At 42.2% G+C, this 19,366-nt stretch overlaps 2 protein-coding genes across 11 annotated transcripts in view; one reads left to right on the top strand and one right to left on the bottom strand.

Annotated features, from left to right (window-relative positions):
• LOC119461443 (molybdenum cofactor biosynthesis protein 1) overlaps window positions 1-4,583 on the top strand; it is a 48,160-nt gene extending 43,577 nt beyond the window's left edge. For all 7 annotated transcript variants that reach the window (XM_049672650.1, XM_049672653.1, XM_049672652.1 and 4 more), the window contains 2 exons: window positions 160-270; window positions 4,300-4,583. In XM_049672650.1, the coding sequence (XP_049528607.1) occupies window positions 160-270; window positions 4,300-4,476 (288 nt within the window). In that variant the 3' untranslated portion in view covers window positions 4,477-4,583. The remainder of the gene's footprint in view (window positions 1-159; window positions 271-4,299) is intronic.
• A 3,622-nt stretch (window positions 4,584-8,205) lies between these two features.
• The window catches only part of LOC119461442 (sodium-dependent transporter bedraggled), a 169,281-nt gene continuing 158,120 nt past the window's right edge, over window positions 8,206-19,366 (bottom strand). For all 4 annotated transcript variants that reach the window (XM_037722753.2, XM_037722752.2, XM_049672649.1 and 1 more), the window contains 6 exons: window positions 18,321-18,580; window positions 16,343-16,474; window positions 15,227-15,329; window positions 15,007-15,125; window positions 13,307-13,513; window positions 8,206-12,720 (listed from right to left, as the gene is read on the bottom strand). In XM_037722753.2, the coding sequence (XP_037578681.1) occupies window positions 12,385-12,720; window positions 13,307-13,513; window positions 15,007-15,125; window positions 15,227-15,329; window positions 16,343-16,474; window positions 18,321-18,580 (1,157 nt within the window). In that variant the 3' untranslated portion in view covers window positions 8,206-12,384. The remainder of the gene's footprint in view (window positions 12,721-13,306; window positions 13,514-15,006; window positions 15,126-15,226; window positions 15,330-16,342; window positions 16,475-18,320; window positions 18,581-19,366) is intronic.

The following is a 19,366-nucleotide window of genomic DNA, read 5'->3' as shown; positions in this document are numbered from 1 at the left end:
ATAAATCAGAGATTGGAAAATTTTGGTTCACCCTCTATGTTTCCAGTGTGTAGACTGAGGGAACAAGCACATTTGGGTTCATGAGTACAAAATAGCATTCATGTTATGTGCCTCACTTTTGCCATGTTTCATAATACAGTAAGGGACTTTTTTTTTCAGTTATTTAGAGTACCTGGTTGGACAGGGAAGGTCGGTTTTATAACGTCTATGACTGAACACTTTTGTGGAACATGCAACCGCATTCGCATAACAGCTGATGGAAACCTCAAGGTTTGCTTTCTTCAAATATATGTTTTCATATAGAGTTTATTCAAGAAACTTGTACGCAATTTCTGATACGCCACCTGTCTCCCTTGTAAGCCCCATTGATATGTTCCTCACTGCTGTGTTTTCCCGGCTGCTACGTAGCATTTTCCTGGTCCCAACCTGAATCCCATTGACTTCCATGTATTATGTTCCCCCTTGATATGTCGCCAGTCTGTAATGTTCCTGCATCTTGCATTGCATTTGAACGTGGCGGTCACGTAAATTTAGCAGTGCAGCCAGCTTGTACCGTATAGACTCATATAAGGGCTGCATTCCCATCTTGGCAGCCCAAAGTTTTGAAAAAAAGACTTCGCGTTCGGTGTCTCGTTGCATCGCACTCGTGTTCGGTGCATCGATCGCGTTCGATGCCCCAATGCCGTGCGCGTGCATCGGCAAATTTTCGCATGCTGCATACGTCAGCTTGCCACTACTAGATGGCGAGAGCCATCTGGTAGTGGCATCTAGTATCTAGAGCCATCTAGCAGCAGCCCTTACATGGGACCAAACCTTTTGGTTCGGTCCCATGTAAGTCAAAATTGTAAAAATTGTAAAAAAAAAAAAAGTGCAGCCCTTACACGAGTCTACACGGTACGTTGAAACAAGTGACCGTGCATTGCAACAAGCGATGCAAGTTTGCGATAAGCAACTGAAGTTTGCAGTAAGCGACCAAAGTTTGCAGCAAGATACCAAAGTTGCACAAGCCAGGCGCTGTACATGTGCACAGAGCAGTTGGCGAAGTACCCGAAGTGAAGTGCGCATAAGTTGAAGCCTACCGGGAACTACGCACACTGTGCCAGATCCACTGAGTGCAGCGTTACATTTATTTTGGAGCCTGCAAGGGTCTTATATGTATAGCATAATTCCCGGTTTTCTTAAGCCAGCTTCACTGCAATGAAGCCGTGTTATGCGGTGAAGCATATTAAGAGTTGAAAGGGGCCACTGTCTCGAAATATCGTACACGTCCCTTAATTAATTAAACACGCGTGCACGCACCATCCTCGGTTGCAGTACAAGCGCTGAAACATCTAATGACTTACTAGCAGCCATTCAGAGCTGTTTCTGACATAGCTGTGGCGATTGGTGGCCTACCTTACAGTTACGTTTTCCCTGCTGTTACATTTTTTTTTTCGCGGTCCCTTGAAAAACATGTCAACGAGGTTCTGTATTCAGCTTTTCATCGTTCATAGCCAAATGTTCTGTTATGCTCATCTGTGTTCCAGTTCTCCATAAAAAACTTCACTGGCTCTACCACATTTTTTTAGAATTGACTACTATGTGCATAGAGTGCAGCTCCCTACATTTACAGAGAACAATGAACAAGAGACGTGCAACCTTGAGCTTAATTATTTTTTGCCTACAAGCAGGAGAAAGCTCTGTGAAGTGCAAATTACTGTCTTAAACACTCTGTGCATTAAGTGCTCAACATTTGATGTTGTTGCATTTGTTTCCCTGGCACTGGAAGCGAACATGCCTTTTGTTTGTCATTCCTTTTCAGTTTTGTTATGTGAAATTTTCCTGGGGCTAGGAACTTTTCGTTCTCATTTCAACCTGATCTTATTTTTATCATGCTTTTACTTTAAATAGTGAGTGTGGTGGTTCAGTTTTGTGCATATCTCAGCTTGCCCGAAGGAAGCTTGATGTAGTAAAGTCCACAAAATGGGATAGAAAAGCCTCTTAACAGCTGAGTGCATCCGTGTTTTTGCCTGTCATTTCACCCGCGCAACCACGGCTTCAGACACACACAGAAAAACAAAGGTTGATGGCTGGGATTCAGAGTCCAAAAGCAACACAGGTTCTATGAGATGTATCAAAGTGGAGGGCACCAGATTAACCTGAGCTACTTCGGGTTCCCTTACATGCACCCAGTGGTGCTCAGTACACCCATATTTTTGCACTCTGCCTCCCATCAGAATGCAGCGACTGAAGCCAAGAATGGAACCTGCAACCTCATATTCAGCAGCAAAAGGTTATGCCCACTGAGGCACCATGGCAAGCCACAGATGAGAGCGCATTTTCAACACAAATATATGTAGCTATGGCACCAGATTTGGCACCACATTTTATATGGCACCAAAAACTGTTCATATAATTAAAGAGGAAACTTTAGCTCAGGTGCTCCTATCTAAATGCATAGGAACAGAGAAATCGTTTTTCTCGGCAACCACTGCACAAACTTTTATGAGGTTCGTTATATCTAAAAGATCTTAAAAAATCTAGTGACACTAGGAAACAGAATTTTTAAATATGCCATCAATTTATTAAAAAATAAAATTTTATGAATATTGCAAAATTTAGAAAAAATGAAACTATAAAGTTTACTACTCAGCAATAAAAAACGTTATCACAATTCTGTAAAGTGCACCTATAATATATGTAAAGCGGACAAAATTTATGTATTATACACTCCTCTGAAATATACCGCTAATTCAGGAGTAAGACTTTTACAAAATTATATCCAACGCACATGTTGGAATCTATGCGAAGGGAAGCTTTATGAAGTGGTTAATAAAATGTTATAAATTTTCCCATTTATTTCGTCTTTGGCCTCGAGGAAACTGATGCACGCATGTGATCTCACTCACCCATGCTGCGCAATGTGACAAACCTTATATTGTCTTATATTTCCTCATATCTTATTTATTTTAAGTCTACCAACACCTCTTGGCTGATCGCCCGTTGTGGGCATGTGCCATAGTATGGAAATCATCACCATCAACATGCGGAGGCGCTTCGTGCTGATCCCCGTTGTAGGAATGTTTCATAGTATGAAAATTGTAATCATCAACAGGTGGAAGTCATCTCAAAGCGCTAGTTGGTAACACGATATGTGCTGGCCGATTCTAGGCCATCATTGTGGGTATGAGGCATAGTATGGAAATCGTCATCATAATCAACACATGGCGATCTTCTCAAAGAGATAGTTGGCGTTGTGACATTATGTACCACCCACTCTTATTGTGGGCACGTACTATTGTACTGCCCGATCCTTGGGTATGCGCCATTGTATGGAAATCATCATCATCATTATCATCAACACGTAGACACGCTTCTTGGCTGATCCCTCTTTGTGGGTATGTACCACAGTAGGAAATCATAATCATTACCACGCAGCGATCATATCAAAGAGCTAGTTGGTGGCACTACATCTACCACCCGCTTCTTCACCAATCCCCTGGTGTGGGTAAGTGCCCATGGTACGGTAATTCATCGTCATTGTCAACCTGTGGTGACCATCTGAAAGAGCTAGTCGGTGTTTGCACGAGAGAAGTATATGTGCATTTGTGGCCGAATGGATCGAGCATCAAGCTGCTGCACTGGCAGTCTGTGGTTCGAATTGTGCCGCACAATCATTTTAAAAAGTTTTTTTTAAGTGATTTTGAATCTACTCGAGGAGAGCCTGAGCAGCGACCGAATGTCCATGGCCAAACCATGGAATGGTAGGCAAAGAAAACCTCGCTTTAAAACCTCATAAACGTTTAACAATCTCGTGTAAGCTGTAAATTCAGTTATCAAATTTGTCCGCTTTAGATGCTCTAACGCACACAGTTTACAGAACTGCAATATCTGTTTTTGGTGTGTGCATACGTGTGCATTTTACATGTATTTGAATGGGCAGATCGAAGTTTGCACCGAGCTAAAGCTTCCTCTTAATGTCACACAACTGTGGAAGGAAAAACAATTCCTGCTGAGTGGGGTGGTTTGTTGTGATAAGTAGTGATCGGCAAAAGCAGATGGGGACACAGAAAAACAAATAGTGGTGGGACTTGAGCTTTTAGAAGCTTTTGATGGTTTTGAGCCAGTTTGAAGTCCAGATCTGTCTTTGTGTGTCTTTCTGGTGCCTCCCCGTTTGTTTGTACTACTTGTCACTTTGTCTAGAGGAAGGAGTGAGGAAAGTGTGTAAGACACTCATAGCCAGTGACCCAATGTAGTTTATGGGGCATAGCTTATAGTTAAATAAGTTAAAGTGAACCATTTGCTTTCTGCCATGTGTAGGTGTGCCTTTTTGGTGGTCACGAGGTCTCCCTGAGGGATGCTATACGAGGTAAAGCTACACCGGATGAGCTCATGAGCATAATTGGCACCGCTGTGCTGAGGAAGAAGTTCAGCCATGCTGGCATGGACAAGCTGTCAACGCTGAAGAACAGGCCTATGATACTTATTGGAGGATAGATTGTTTTTTACGTTAGTTGTGCTCCAAGCACTTTTTTATTATAGACGGAAATGATAATATATATTTTTTTGCTCTGATTTAAGCTAATAAACATTGTTGTAGAAAATTTTCACCTTTTGACTGCTTGTTTCTTCCCCATTTTACTATAGGCATAAATTGTCTATAGGGTGTGGGACCTGCGAAAAAAGTTGTCGCAGTTTTACCTGAAAGGCGAAGCATCAATTGCGATAGCAAATTTGTAGAGAGCTATACGGAGTAATGATATTAGCTTTATCAGCTGTATAAACTTGGACATGCAGCAGCACCGGCAACACGCAGAACTGTTGTCGACGCCGTCGGCGTTTTGCCCGCGTTCGCTCAAAATGCGTGCGGCGTTGGTGACTGTTGCCGGAGCCTCTGATATAAATAGGCACTTGGTGCCACAGCTAAACGTCGCCTCCCTTCCCTCCCCCTCCCCCCCCTCCCCCACGGCCTCTCGCACGTCGGAAGAAGGCGCATTTGCTCTACATATATGGTGATTGTAAAGGAGGAAAGAGACGCCTACTTCTGCAGCCCTTAAGGGAGCACGGCGCAGAACGCGCGTTTGTCCTCCGCCGTGCGTTCACTCCCCGTGAAAGCGCGCGTCCCTCGCGCCCTTTCACTCGCACATACAGCGTTCAGCGGCGCGCGGCGACGATTTCATCTCCATTGACGTCATACGGAACCTCACGGCGACGGCGACGCCGACGGCAGAAATCTGCTTTTGAGTGTCCATATAATTGCTATCGCAATAAAATGTACATTTCTGCAAATCCTTTGTCAAACAGCCTGGAATTGGGAGTCGCAGTCTGCGATAGTTTGTGGGGCCTGCACTTTGGTCGACTTCTCGATGAGCCGCATAGCAAAACTGCTCAGATAATTCGAGTTCTTGCATGAAATACACACCCTGTAAACTTTTTGATTTTGACCGTGCATTGACACTGAGTTGATTCAACATAATTCCAGGTCCTGTTCTGAAGTATTGCTTGCAGTTAGGCTAAGAAAATAATCGGCAAGCAATGGAAAATATATTAATTATGCAGTGGAGATTTAGAGTGTCACAGCAATGAGTTTTTTTCCAATGTGCTGACTTAGTCAAACAAATTTACTATACAGTTTTTTTTTTCAACATTAACAGAACTTCAGAAAATCACCTGTTGCATATAGCACAAGTATACTCAGGCTGCATTACTTGGAGCAGCATATATCACTTACACTGAAAATCAAATTGCATAATTGACTAGCTAAATTTCACTGATCAGCTTTTGAATTACTTTAGCACACATACTGCAGTACATGAATTGAAGCCAGTGTTTCCACAAGGCACATCCAGTTTTGAGATGAGCACTGTCAAACTTGCGGTAAAAATGCACTCTTGCTCCACCTAATGTTATTGCTAATTGTTATTACTTAATGTTAAGTCGCTTTTGCTCCATTAAACCCAATTCAACGAACTAGCTGTTATTGCAGAATGCTTTTTTATGCATTGAAGGTCTAAAATTACTGGTACACCAATACAACTTTGGGAATGCGTATCTCAAAACTTGTGTTGTGTCATCCTTAGAATTCGTCCTAAGTGGATACGACTTTTGAAGTCATCGGCTACAATTAGTAAATTGCAATATGCGTGACAAATAACTAGTTCATTAACTAGCAAAGCTTTTCATTAATTAGTCAATTGTTTGTCTTGATTTCTCAGGCAAATATTGTCTGCCTCTAAAAGTAATCTAGCTCAAGAATTAGAATTATGCTGCATGCCACGGGTGATTTCTTAAAATTTTGTTAACGATAATAAAAAAATGCCCCGTATACATATGCATGGAGGCATATGGTACTATGTTTGTGTGTTCCTCAGTGCTATTTGCCTTCCTTTGCAATTGCAAGTGCATTAGCATATGCATTAGTATTAGTGCTTATTGAATAATAATGTGGCCTGCACATATACAATCTAACATTCACTACAGCTTCGTTTGGTTTATAGTGCCTTTTTTTTTGTAACCTGCAGCATTGGTTGTCTACTGCCACCAAATGCAGAGTTATGTTTTCATGGAATAAACTGCATTGAAAATTTCAATGATTCAAATTTACAACTACCATATTTTCCGGTGTATAATTCACGTTTTTCTTTTTTTTTTTTTGTGAGGGCGTCTTATAGAATGGTGCGACTTATATACGGTGTTTTGTTTGTTTCTTTTCTTTTGGGAAAAACTGCTGTCAAAATCGGATTGAATCCTATGGCTACGCGAAACACGCTGGGTATACCTCCTCTTGCAGTTGCTAAGGATTGTGTGCGCTCTATGGAGGTACCAGGTTCGTCTCGTGATCGAGTTGCCGAGCTCCGTGCAAGAAGGACGGAGCAGCAACGCAAGCGGCGACAGGCCGACCGCGAGTCAACGCACACCAAAGTCATTACATCTGCAGATCGCTTTCAAGATACGGCGCACGCCGCTGCGCAAACTACACAGTTGCTACCAGAGTACAAGCCAACCCCCCTCCCTGCCGCGCTGCCTTCCCGCTTTTCTTTCTTGTGTGCGATTCAGCCCACTGTCGCACGCTTTCACTCGCACATACAGCATACGGCGCTCGGGGACAATGTTATGGCTCGTGGACTTTATATGGAACATTTCTACGACCACGGCGGCAGAAATGCGCCTGGAGTATCCATATTATTGCTGTCGCAATTATATATAGGAATGGCACCCACACGCTTGCGCGTGAACCGCATTTACGAAGTGAAACATCACTAACTTTTTTTTTTGATCGCTTACCAAATGAACAGGTGCGTCTTATACACCAGTGCGACTTATAGATCTGAAAATATGGTACACGTAAATTTTGCCTTGACATACAGCTTTGCGACATTTGCTGTCTTGCCGTGAAACCACACGTGAGCGCAAAACTCGCATTGCTGTGAAGACCAGGCACCCGCCATGGTTGTATAGTGGCTCTGGCATTGTGCTGCTAAGCACGAGGTCGCGGAATCAAAACTCCCAAACCCAGTGGCCCCATTTCGCTGGGGGCGAATGCAAAACAGCCGTGTACAGTGCATTGGGCGCACGTTAAAGAACTCCAGATAGTCGAAAATAATCTGGAGTCCTCTACTACGGAGTGCCTCATAATCAGATTGTGGTTTGTCACATGAGGCCCCTGAATTTAGTTTATTTTTAGGACTTAAGGAGCAAGAGTGGAAGCTATGATGTCGGTAGGAAACCGTGTTGTTCCTGGTGCTTCAGCTCTGTGCCGACACTCATGCTGGGTCGTTTTATTATCATGTGCAGTCATTTGTGTGGGTTATACATGCAACCTAATTAGTTTCAAAAACTTTTCCAGGGGTTGCAATTCGGGCTGTAGGTGATATACGGTTACGGGTTATACACTCTAAAGAAGCATTTTTCCTTGAAACTGCTGCGCACACACAAGAAACGAGGACACAAGGCAAAGGTAACGCACTTTGCTTTGGGTCCTCGTTTCTTGTGTGTGCGCTGAAATTTCAAGATGAATAGCCACCAATTCGCCCAACTTTCAGTTCTCTAAAGAAGCAGTTTAGAGCAATGACTTCCTTTATAATTTGTGGCACTTGCAACGATTTCTCGCAGAGGCAGAGAAATGCGCCAGTGCATACCAAAAAAAGTAAATGCTGAATATAAATGGATCTTAAGTTTTCATGGCACACCGCCACAAGCTTGTTATTGATTTCTCGACTCATTACATCACTCTGCAATGTGTTTTATTTACTTCACGCAAAATACATTGCAATGATTGTTCTCACTCGTGATACACATTTAAAATTTGCACGCCTTTATTTACACTTAGAGAACTCAGCTGCACCTTTCTTTTCACAACCAACAAAGCAGTGTGTAGACTCAGACTGCTAAATTCGTAGTGCGTACCTCATGCAACTGGAAAATGGTCAAGATATGTGCTACACCATGCATAAGTTAGCATTATTCACAGCAACACTGCACTTTGTTCTCTTCCCTACATTTTGCAGCAACATTGTCAATGCATGTACCAGATCAAGTGCAACTCTTTAACGCATTTCCCACAGTCTATTTTTTTCTTGATCTTTTCCCTTCAATGCATAGTATGTACACTTATTTACAAACACACACACGCACACACTTAGAAATGAAAGCTTTCAGATATCTCTTGCATTATACATAGCACCCGGAATACACACATTTTGCAACACGCTAAATGTTCAACTCTTGTATCGCTCAAACTCAACAAAGGCAAACAACACTGCCAAGCTTCAGGCAGCATAAAGAAAAATCTATCTTTTTTTTATACATGTAATTCAAGCCACGTTCTACAAACAAGCTGCGCTTTCCTTACAGAAATTATTGTGCAAAAAAAATTTGTTCACTATACTCTGCCCTGAGAAAGCATTGGAAATGGATAAATATCAGCAACAATTTTGATGCTGTGCCTGTAGTATTGAAGCGCAAAAACATCAAGGTTGGGAGAAGCATCAGGTGGTTGCAAAAGTGGTCATGTGTGCATAGAACTTGTGCAAGTAAAGGTTCATTTGGAACAACCCTAAACTGTGCAGGTAAAAATTGGTGCATGGATTGAAGGCGAAGCAGTATATGGCAGTATAAAAGCCAAGTGTAGCAGTTCTGTTTTGTACTCATTTCTGAACAACACAGCACATACATTGAGTTCCTGGAGCAAGTGTTCCTTTTTTTTTTGTCATTTCTATTTTCAATTTTATTAATTTTTGTGTATTTGGAAGCATTGCGCCACGATCAGGTTCCATGTTGCAGGTGCCGGCCAGGTGGGCATGAACTAGTTCAACAGGCTGCCTTATTTATGTGCGTCAAAGCACTTCTGCAGCACACAAATACTCTTACAAAATGCTTCTTGATGACAGCTGAGCAATGTAATGAAATCTGGAAGCTATACAGAAGCTCAAAATTTTTTGCTGTCATTAGACAAAGCTCCTGAGGGAGAACAAATCCAGGATTATCAGATATGTTACCAGCACATGTGTAGTGCATACGAGTTGTATGCAAGTGTATTATAAGCTTCCTTCCTTGTCTTATTCAGTAATGCCATTTCATCTAGAGCGCATGGAAAAAGTGGACTTTGGATGCTACACAAGGCCTTAACATCTATGCTTAGGCAGGAACTTGCAAAGGTACAACTGGTCCTCGAGCACAGTGGGCCCTTCATCACACACTTCTAACGTTAGTCCTATTCACACAACTTCAAATATCACATCCTCCTCTATATGCAAGGAGTAAGGCTTTTGTATACAGTATATGTAACAGATTCAGGTAAACACACACACACACACATTCAAACATTGTGCCTGCCTAGCTTTTAAAGTGAAATGATAACAAGCTACATACTGTGTATGGCTGAAACGAACAAAACAACAAACAAGCAAACATGTGTACATGTTGTCTGGTTCGTTCCATCTGCATGGTAAGCTCCTGTTGAGGCAAACATCGAGGGACTTAATAAATCATTTGGCCTTAAAAGAGGATCAGTAAATAGAAGGTTCCAAAGCAGTTCAGTTTATAGATAAGTAATTCTAACCGAGTTGGTATTAATAGCAGCCTTGTGTACTATATGCAGCATTTAGCTATGGAATAACTAGCTTATAGGAAACCTTTACTAATAAAAAACTTTTTTTTTTCAGTCACAAACATACAAATGTCTTTGAAAGAAGCACTATGGGTCCCGTGTGGAAAATGAAGCCAACATTGAGTGATGCATGTGCTCAAAAGAAGGTGTAAAGCTAGTCCATGCAGTTTGCCGCTGTCAAAACAGTGTAGCATTGTAATTTTATGGTTTACGACTGCTGCAAACAGTGCTTTTTCTTTTTTTTCTGGGTGCAAAGGACACCTGCCGTCTGCATGCTGCCTCACTACAAAAACAAAGCCACCTAAATGTGATGGGCACGTTTTAAGTGGTCGAAAAGAAATGCACATTCTTGAAGCCGTACCCCCCATTCCTTCTTTCTCAATTTTTCAGAGTTTATCCCTACAATTTGATACCATCTAAACTGCCAAAGATGGCCGAAACTTGCTGCACGCCCCGAGAGTGAGACTTCTTTCGGTGTGGTATCTTTATAATGTATCATCGTAGCTTCTTTACATCACCACTGCAAGTATGCTATTTCTCATGCAAAAGACAAATTTTTGCAGTCACCAATGGCTAAAGCCAGTCGTGTTTTCCTAACTGCAGTGAGTGGGAAAGCAAGGAATGCTATCCATACACCCACGTTATAAGTTTTGGTAAACCTGTGATGGGATTGTCCTCAACCATCACTAAAAGGGCTGCAACAGTGTGATGACCAATCTTCAATGAGAATGACTCACGACTATGTAGAACACTTAAATTAATACGCAAGGTGCTTGAACGAAAAATATGCAGTCATAACTCGGAGGGTCTCTCGTTATCAGAGAAACAACGATCAAACAGTGTGCAACAAACGGCAAGCTTCTGGGTCCCTAGAAGGTGTTCCGCACAAGATAAAGCAAGGTTGGGATAATGTAACGATTCTATTCCAATTCTTTTTCTTTCAGCGCTTCACTTACATTATAACTATGATCAGCACTCATTAGCAGTGGATAAGAAAGGAATAAACTTGGAACGAAAGGAATCTTTCTATTATACCGACTCAACTTTCACCTCCTATGGTTATACAAACAATATGCTTATATACCACTGCTATCGGCAACTCAACTGGTCACTTAAATGGGACCTTGAATCCCAAAGATCACCTGGAACAAGCTGCGAAATACCTACTGAATAATTTGCTCGATCAACAGGGTTTCAAGACTTCACCGGTTATGGATGGCCGTATGATTTCATGACTGTGGCCGAAAGACATGACAATAAGTGGTGTGTCATTGTTGTTTCTCATTATGTCATAAGCAATGTGGCAAGAGCTTTATGACCTGCCATCACATCTGTCAATTTTAGTGTGCAGTACAATGCAGGCACAGATTATTTTTGTTTTGCTATGATGAATGCAAATTACACTGCCAACTTGTCACTGGGTCACGTCTGCAGTATGTGGTACACCACTAACAATGAAAGTGACACCAGATGTTTGAATTTTTCACCTAAAGCGACTGTACAAGCTCATCATTGCTTCTTGACGATCTGCCTCGATGTTGTGCAATGTGCTCGCTCAATGCCCTGTCATGAAGAATCACTTGCATGGTGAAAAGAAAAAAAAAAGCAGGCTTTGAACCACAGCCTTATAAGCATGAAGCATCCTACATCAATGTAATAGTAATGTAAGCAGGCCACACAAACTTCTTAATGTGCCAGAGCATCTACAAACAAGTTTCTCCTAGGCTCATTAACTCTGCCTGACTAAAAAGGTAAGTAGTCATGACAGTTGCTAGAAAAGTACCATTTAGAGACGGGGATAGCATAAAACTACTGCACCCTGCTCTTTCTCTTGTTTCTGCCTCTATTTGGCCCAGTCTCACTTTAGAGTTAATAAAGTTATTGTCAGAGGGCCCCGACTGGCTTGTCGCCATATTTGACCCTGCGTTGTCTAGGAAAAAAAAATTCTTGTTTCCCATTTCTCCCCAAGTGCTTTCAAGCGTATGCTTGCCTAGAAGAGATCAATGAACTGGACCACAGCACCCGTCCGAACTCCCGCTTGACCATCCAAGTCGTATAGTCGCAGTACAAGCCACTTGCACAGTGTGCCTCGTGCTATGCGTGTGTTCTGAATCATCCTGTCATCAGCATTCAGCTACAACCCGTTAGAGATGGTCCAAGCGGCACTTCATGCCATGTCTTGGCAATCACTGCTCCGCATGTGGTTCAGAGTGACTAATTTTTGCGTGCCTTCTTTTTCGTTGCTAACGGCACGCATCACGTATAAGCGAGGACCTCAGAAGGCGACCACCTCTTCTTCACGCATCTGAAGAGTCTTCTCGCGGTGGACTTCGAGATGTCAAGTTGAACTGAAGGTCCGAGAAGCTCAACCGAATCTTATCGACGCGCTCACGATTCATCAGTGAACTGCGGCTGCTGCTTGTTGGCGTAGGCTGTTGTTGGCACTTGTGCAACTCCTTGAGGATCATACGTGCCGTGGCAGTTGAGTACGATGGGGGTGGCGAGTATTTTGGCGGCACATCTTCTTCGAATGCAATGTTGGAGACCCCCTGCGAAGGCTCCGGCGCCGCAGGCGGTGTCTCTGTTGCTGGAGACGTTGTAATGAACGTCGGACAGCACCAGGATTCGATACGCTGTATTAGAAAAAAAAAGAGAGAGACTTGTCAAGGCTGTAATCGATGAATAAATAAACGAAATCTTTATTTATCATGATTAACTACAAGAAAAGTTATATACAGCATGACATCTAAGAACTTCTCTCAGCAATAGTGCGAAGGTATCATAGATTAAAAAAATTTGTACATTACAAATAATGACATAAAGCAGATGCATAAATAAAACGGTAATTGAAAACTGTTTGTAACAAGTATGAGTCATAGAATACAGTAAATAAACAATAATGAATAAAGCTTTAATTGAGTACTTATGTGTAAAAGAAAATACACATGTTCATTAATATCTTAAACACTATTGTGATTAAAATTCAAAGGCCTGGTGTGCTTGAATGTGTGAAACAATGTTATTGAGCTGATGCTGCTTGGTACTTTGTCCCATAGTTTTGTTGTAGCAAATGAAAACAAAATCCATTCCTCATTATGCTATAGACACTTGAATGTTAACACCATGTACAAACAAAGATTCTGTTGAATTCTTATAATTTAGAACTGATTGTATAGTATTATGATTCTATGTACAAAAATGCTTGTGCCAGGAGCTTACCTCATGCATCTGAGCCTGGTTCTTGCTGAAGACGACAATCTTGAGGCCTTCAACTACGGCCACTAGGGCAACGCCCAGAAGTGGCAGCGTCTGCAGGAGCACGCAGAACGAGCCAACCCAAGGTGACCAGTAGTGGTAGAAGAGGGACAACGACTCTGGCGAGAACATGGCCAAGTGGCCTGACCGCATGAATGCGATAGACAGCATCTGAGGGCACAAGCATATGCACAGGTCAGAGCTTCTCGCAAAGGCAGTTTGAAACAAACTTATGTTGCTTTTGACAGGAAGAATCGTGGTGACAAAAAACTCAAGGTATATTTTAGTGAACCTCCATTGCAAGATAACTAATGAGCCCTGTGAGCATTCCAAGTTTCATTTTGAATTCATCAAAGCTGTGTTGTGGTTTTATGTCTCGTGCCTTAAAATAAATGCTGATAGTTTGGAGCATAAAACTAAACATATTTCACTGACTCTCTAGGCTGGATAGCTATTGCAGTGGTCTGAGCTTATGTCATTCGGCCTGGTTGCAACCTTTCCCTCCGCCATTAAGGAAGGGGAGCAAAACTGGTTGATATTTGCAGGACAATCATAGTGAACAAAATTTCTTTTATAACTTTTAAAGCATGAGAAGCACAGTGAAGTCACAGATGACCATTTTCTATAAACAAACGTCCAACAGGGCTACATTCACCCCGTAACACAGAAAATCATCACACTACAACCACCACCACCCCCAAGTAGTCTTAAAACAGGATGTGGTAATGTCTGTGTAACAGCAGATATTGCCCAACTGTGTGTTTTCACCAGGAACAGAGACAAGTAATTAATGAAATACCAACTGTGATCACTGCAAGTTGCCCCAAGTTACCATAAAAAAAAAAAGCTGCAACACCATATGGTCTGCACAACTTTTGCAAAAGTGGGGAATCTGTCAGTGTATAGTATTGTGAAACTGATTTTTTGCAAGAAAAGTGTGTGCAGGTGATGTCTTAATGTTTGAGCGATGATCTTGAATATTGTACACATGAAGGTGATGTTTAGTGCTGTCTATAATACCCACAAGGCTCATCAAAAGCTGATAAAAAAAGATGAAGTAACGAAACATGAATTGAACATTTCCTTCAGGTGTCAGCTAATTTTGTCTGTTGAAAATGTAGCTTTGAAACAGTTCTTGCATATTCAGTATTCTTAAAGACATGCAAAGATATTTATAATCTTGAATTTTTAGTCAGTTTTGTTGTGTAGAAATATGGACTCCTCGCCTAAACTCTGAGAAAAATGCTTGAGGTCCAAGAACCAGACAGACTATATTTCATGCAAGCTACACTTGCAGACAGCAAGCCACTCCAGAAATTTGCCCAGTGCAAGTCATCACTGTCAAACACAAGAAAGAACTCGCTGCACGGCAACACACTGCTTGTGTCGCAGCCAACATGCAGCTGTCTATATTGGAACTATTCTCGCTAACATGCTTGGTACACAGAAATTTTAGAGCAGATGCCTAGCGAGAAGTGTTTTGAGACATGCAAGACATTTAAAGCATCATTTTCAATAGTGCATTGAATTCTGAGACACTTTGGTGGCATGTACTTTTATACATTGAGCACCCAAAGAGGATGTAGGCATGTTTTCCGTACCTGCTGTGGAAGGTAGAAATACAAGGCAGTAAACAAGGACAAGAGAGTTGCATTCTTGCTTACCAAAAATGCTATTGGTAGAAGAACATTCCAATGGAAAGTCAGCAGTGGCAGGTAGAGAGACTTGGACCTTTCCTTTTGCACTATCATTTTGACTAGCTTGTCCGTTCCAAAAGGTTTACCTGAACCGAAAAGAAAAGGGTGAGATTAGCAGCTAAGCCTATGATATTTGTGACACATTGTATGAAGAATTTTGTCACGCTTTGTTAGCAATGCTGCTTACCTTGTATAAATAGCACGACTATGAGCATGATGAAATACAGGGCGACGATCCACCAAAGTGATCCCAGCCACACATCCAAAAACAGCATAAGGTGCAAAGTTGCCTGTAAAAGAGTGCAGTGTTAACTTCGTTGAATTACAAATACTAACTTGGCACATAACTGACTAAGCCCCCTACCCCCGCCCCCTATTAAATGGACACTACAGAAAAATTCCAAATCAGTTCAGACTGATGGAGTATTCATTGTTAATATGTTCATTACCATATTTATTTGATCATAAGGCAGTAGGGGTCTCAAGAAAAAGAACTTAACTATGCACACTAATATAAGGCAATACAGAGTAGCCAATGGATTATTCAGACTCAGTGGGGATTGCCCGAAATTCCAAGTAATCGGAAGCCCCCAAGATAAATGGAATAATCGGTGCAGATTATATGCAAGTTTCACCATGAAGTCACACTTAGGCGAAATTCGCATATAATCAGCAACCTGACTTTAGTGTTAAATATTAAGTTGCATAGATAATGAATACAATACTGCCTCGCCTACCAAGGCTTATTAGTTGCTACAATTTGCACTGCTGTCTAAAATCTGGATCAGCGAAAATGTGGCGAAACAGTAACTGAAGTGACTTCGAGGCTAAGGATTCCCAGAAGAAACCGTGTCGGATATTCGAATAAATTAGGTATAAGAAAAAATGAAGGTCAAAGTTCCGCTTCTTGAATTTCGTGCCCTAACCTCAGCGCTAGTACATCATTAATTGTGATTTCACTAATTTAAAAGCATTTTCTTGTACTTTGGCCACTGTAGCTCAGTAAAAGCCCTTGAAACTTGCCAAGTTCAGACTTTGCCTCTTTTAGGACAGAATGCAGTCCGATCGTTACCAATAAAGAGATAACTAGGCTCAAGAAAATGCCGCAAAGTCCATGACATCACGACGAGTTGGGTGGAAGCTTCCAATGCAGTGGCACCACTGGTCTTTCATTTCTGTGTTTTTTTCTGGCTTACCAGGTCTCTTCTCACAATAAGAGTGGCTTCTTGTGTATTGTACAAGGTTAATATTAATATCTCAAACAATTTTTCTGTTTAGCCTCCCTTTAATATTTCGTTCTTACATCGGTGGCGAAGAAGAGCCCCAGAAGAAACCCCACTGTGCAGGTGATGAAGGTAACTATTGTCCTCCATTTTGTGAAAAACTTTGGTCGGATGTACACCACAGCATCTACAATGCAATTCCAGATGCATATCTGCAATGAACAAGAGAGAAGCACATGTTAGGCACTGCCAAGTTGCATAGCGTTGAGTTTGATCATGAATATCCTGAATGCTGGGGAAACAAATTTGTCGACATTGAAATTTAGACGTAACTTATCATTTGAGCATCTGCAGGTCTCCGATTAAAAAAAAATTCGAGAACACTTTTCTTGTTACGCAATTAAATGAGGCATTGGCATTTGCCAGTCATGTTGTCATTGTAAGAAGCCCTAAAATGTTTCATTTTACATTTATATTTTAATGTCTTTACAAGCACAAGCAACAGATTTGCCAATCAGCGGTCTGATAACAAGGCATGGTTGAGGCACTGTCATCTAAGCAAAACGCTACATGACTATTCCAAATGCAGACAGCCTTGCAATAATGAGTTCGGTTTACACTAAATGGGACATCCATCAGCAAGTTATTTAGCACTACTGCCTTTGCACAAGTGTCATCTGATTTCTTCTCCGAGATTCCCATTACAAGTTGAATAGAGACGGCAGCCAACTCAAGAGAACAGAATTTGTGTGTGCCACTAGCTTGTTTTTTTATTTTCTATCTCTCATGAAATCGAGAGGAAAAATTTTGGAATGGTGGGTGCAAATGCAAACATTAGCCCATAATTGCACTGACTTGTGGTTGCACAAATACACTAGTAAAAAAAAAAGAAAACCAACTACTGAGAAGAAACTCACATACAGAATAGCATAAATACACAACACTTGAGAGCGTTTCATTTCCCTCAATAGATGAAGTTTTAGTAATGACTCCTCTTTTACTTTCACACCCATGATGACCGATTGGTGTCATGCACACAGTTACAAATCAAGCAAGACAGTAGCCAGCTTATACTGCAAGAAACAGGTATAAGAACAGCACTGGTATAGCAGCACTTAGTTGATGCTTTTCTTTTTTTGAGGGAGAGGGGAAGGGGGCAAGGGGGAGGGGTACATTTTGGATGTTTTATTTAAATCCTGGGAAGGTTAAAGTTGAGAAAATACGGCTATTACAGTGTTAACAGTTAAACTCGTTTGCATCCACTCCCAATTGGTTGGCCTTTGAACACTTGTAGGAGCTGTCTAAGTGGCCATCAACTGCAATTGGAAATGGTGAAGCAGTACGTAGTCTTTCAGTTAATCGATCTGAACCTGGGGTGTCACTGTGTCACGAAGATGTACTATCTGTTGAGTTCCCAGGCCCAAGCCTGGGAACTCGACAAACATGTTTGAGATTCAATTACAGTTCCCTTGCTGTCATTAAAGCCAAAGGTGCGGGCAGACTATATCCACACTGACCTCCACACGGATACTCTGAACTTTTCACATGACTGATTAAGCACTCATGTATGGTGTTCACATCGGTAGGAAAGAGTAGAACCAGAAGAAACTACACTGTACAGCTCATAAAGGCATAAAAGTGCCTTTCATTTTGTATACCAAAGCATGCTCAGTGGTTTCTGTACCATTTATACACGCTAGGCATTACTGCATTGACATTACTGCAGACAACCAGACCAGAGGTGTTATTCTGGACACTGTGAAATTCCGCCATATTGTCAAATTCAGCAATGGCAGCATTTTGAGCCAATCAGAGAAGGGCATAGCAGCCCTCTGGGGCTATCAGAGCTGACAGGATGGAGAATTCGACAACATGGCGGAATTTGTGAATGTCCAGAATAGCATCCCCGGTCGTCACCATCGACACCAGCGCCGCCACATGGCAAGGTGTCCGAAGTGGCCACAATTAAGCTCTCTGCCATGGAAGTTTTTGGGGCAGACAGTACGTTTCTAGTAACGTATACCGAGACGCGGACTGAAAAAAGAGGCCGCTACGCACCAGGTGTCCGAGGCCCAACGAGGCGAGCATGACGAAGAAGCAGATGGGCCAGAAAGGCGAGATGCTCCGCCCTCCCTCGGCGGATAGCGCTGCCGGAAACACCTCGACGGCGAAGCGTGCCACCTGGTAGCCGCTGAGCAGGTTGTGCTTGCGCGGACCCTGCAGTAGCACGCCAGCCAGCAGGTTGACAGGCACCGACTGGTCCATCGGCGGCCACGATCCGTTCACCGACTGTAGGAACCGCACGGTGGACTCTTCCTCTGATGGGGCGTGGTGGTAATGGGGAGGAGTAAGGATCGTCGTTAGGCACATAGTCCGTCGGGGATAAAACGCCGCGCAGCGGTTCGAAAGTTGCACCGGGCAACAATGAGCAATAGTAGACAGAGTCTACGAAGATGCTCATGTGTGCTGTTTACCGTCCCAATGGGGAGGGGGGGCACTTAATAGTAAAGCTTAAGGGATGCCGTTGTGCAAAGTCCCGCATTACTTTTGACGACCTCGAGTTCATTAACGGGCACTGAAACGTCAGTAATAGTTTTACGCCTCCCCAGAAACGCGGCAGCTGAAGCAGTTATACAGCCGGCCGCAAAATCTTTCGGAGCACCGGAATGCACGAACAAGTTAAATTTCATCTCGACTCCGCCCCTCATCCTTGAATTTATAAAATCGATGTGGTGGTCGAATGCATCCTCCATTGCATCCAATGCATTCTCCATTCAACGGATAATGCACTGACTGCAAAACGTCTTTTTTTTTTTTTTTTTCGATTCTGTGTTTTGAAAGCTTTTGTATTCGAGGGTACCTAAAGGCAGCTGATCGGGAAATGCGAAGTTCTAAGAACGATATATACCTCTTAGTTCATTACTATTTGCTAATTTAACTCAAGTGAAACATAACTTTTAAGTCGCAGCGTGAATGGGATGCCCAAAAGCACTGAGACACGCATAAAGGTAATTCGTTGGCACCAGTGACGTGTTACAAGGTATTTCTCTAAGTAAAATTGTATTCATGTCTAAGAATTACTACTTAGCTGCAATTCTGCTTAA

This window comes from Dermacentor silvarum, chromosome 8 (genome assembly GCF_013339745.2).
Source record: "Dermacentor silvarum isolate Dsil-2018 chromosome 8, BIME_Dsil_1.4, whole genome shotgun sequence".
Lineage (NCBI taxonomy): Eukaryota > Metazoa > Arthropoda > Arachnida > Ixodida > Ixodidae > Dermacentor > Dermacentor silvarum.
This window is presented reverse-complemented; position numbering and strand designations above follow the sequence as displayed.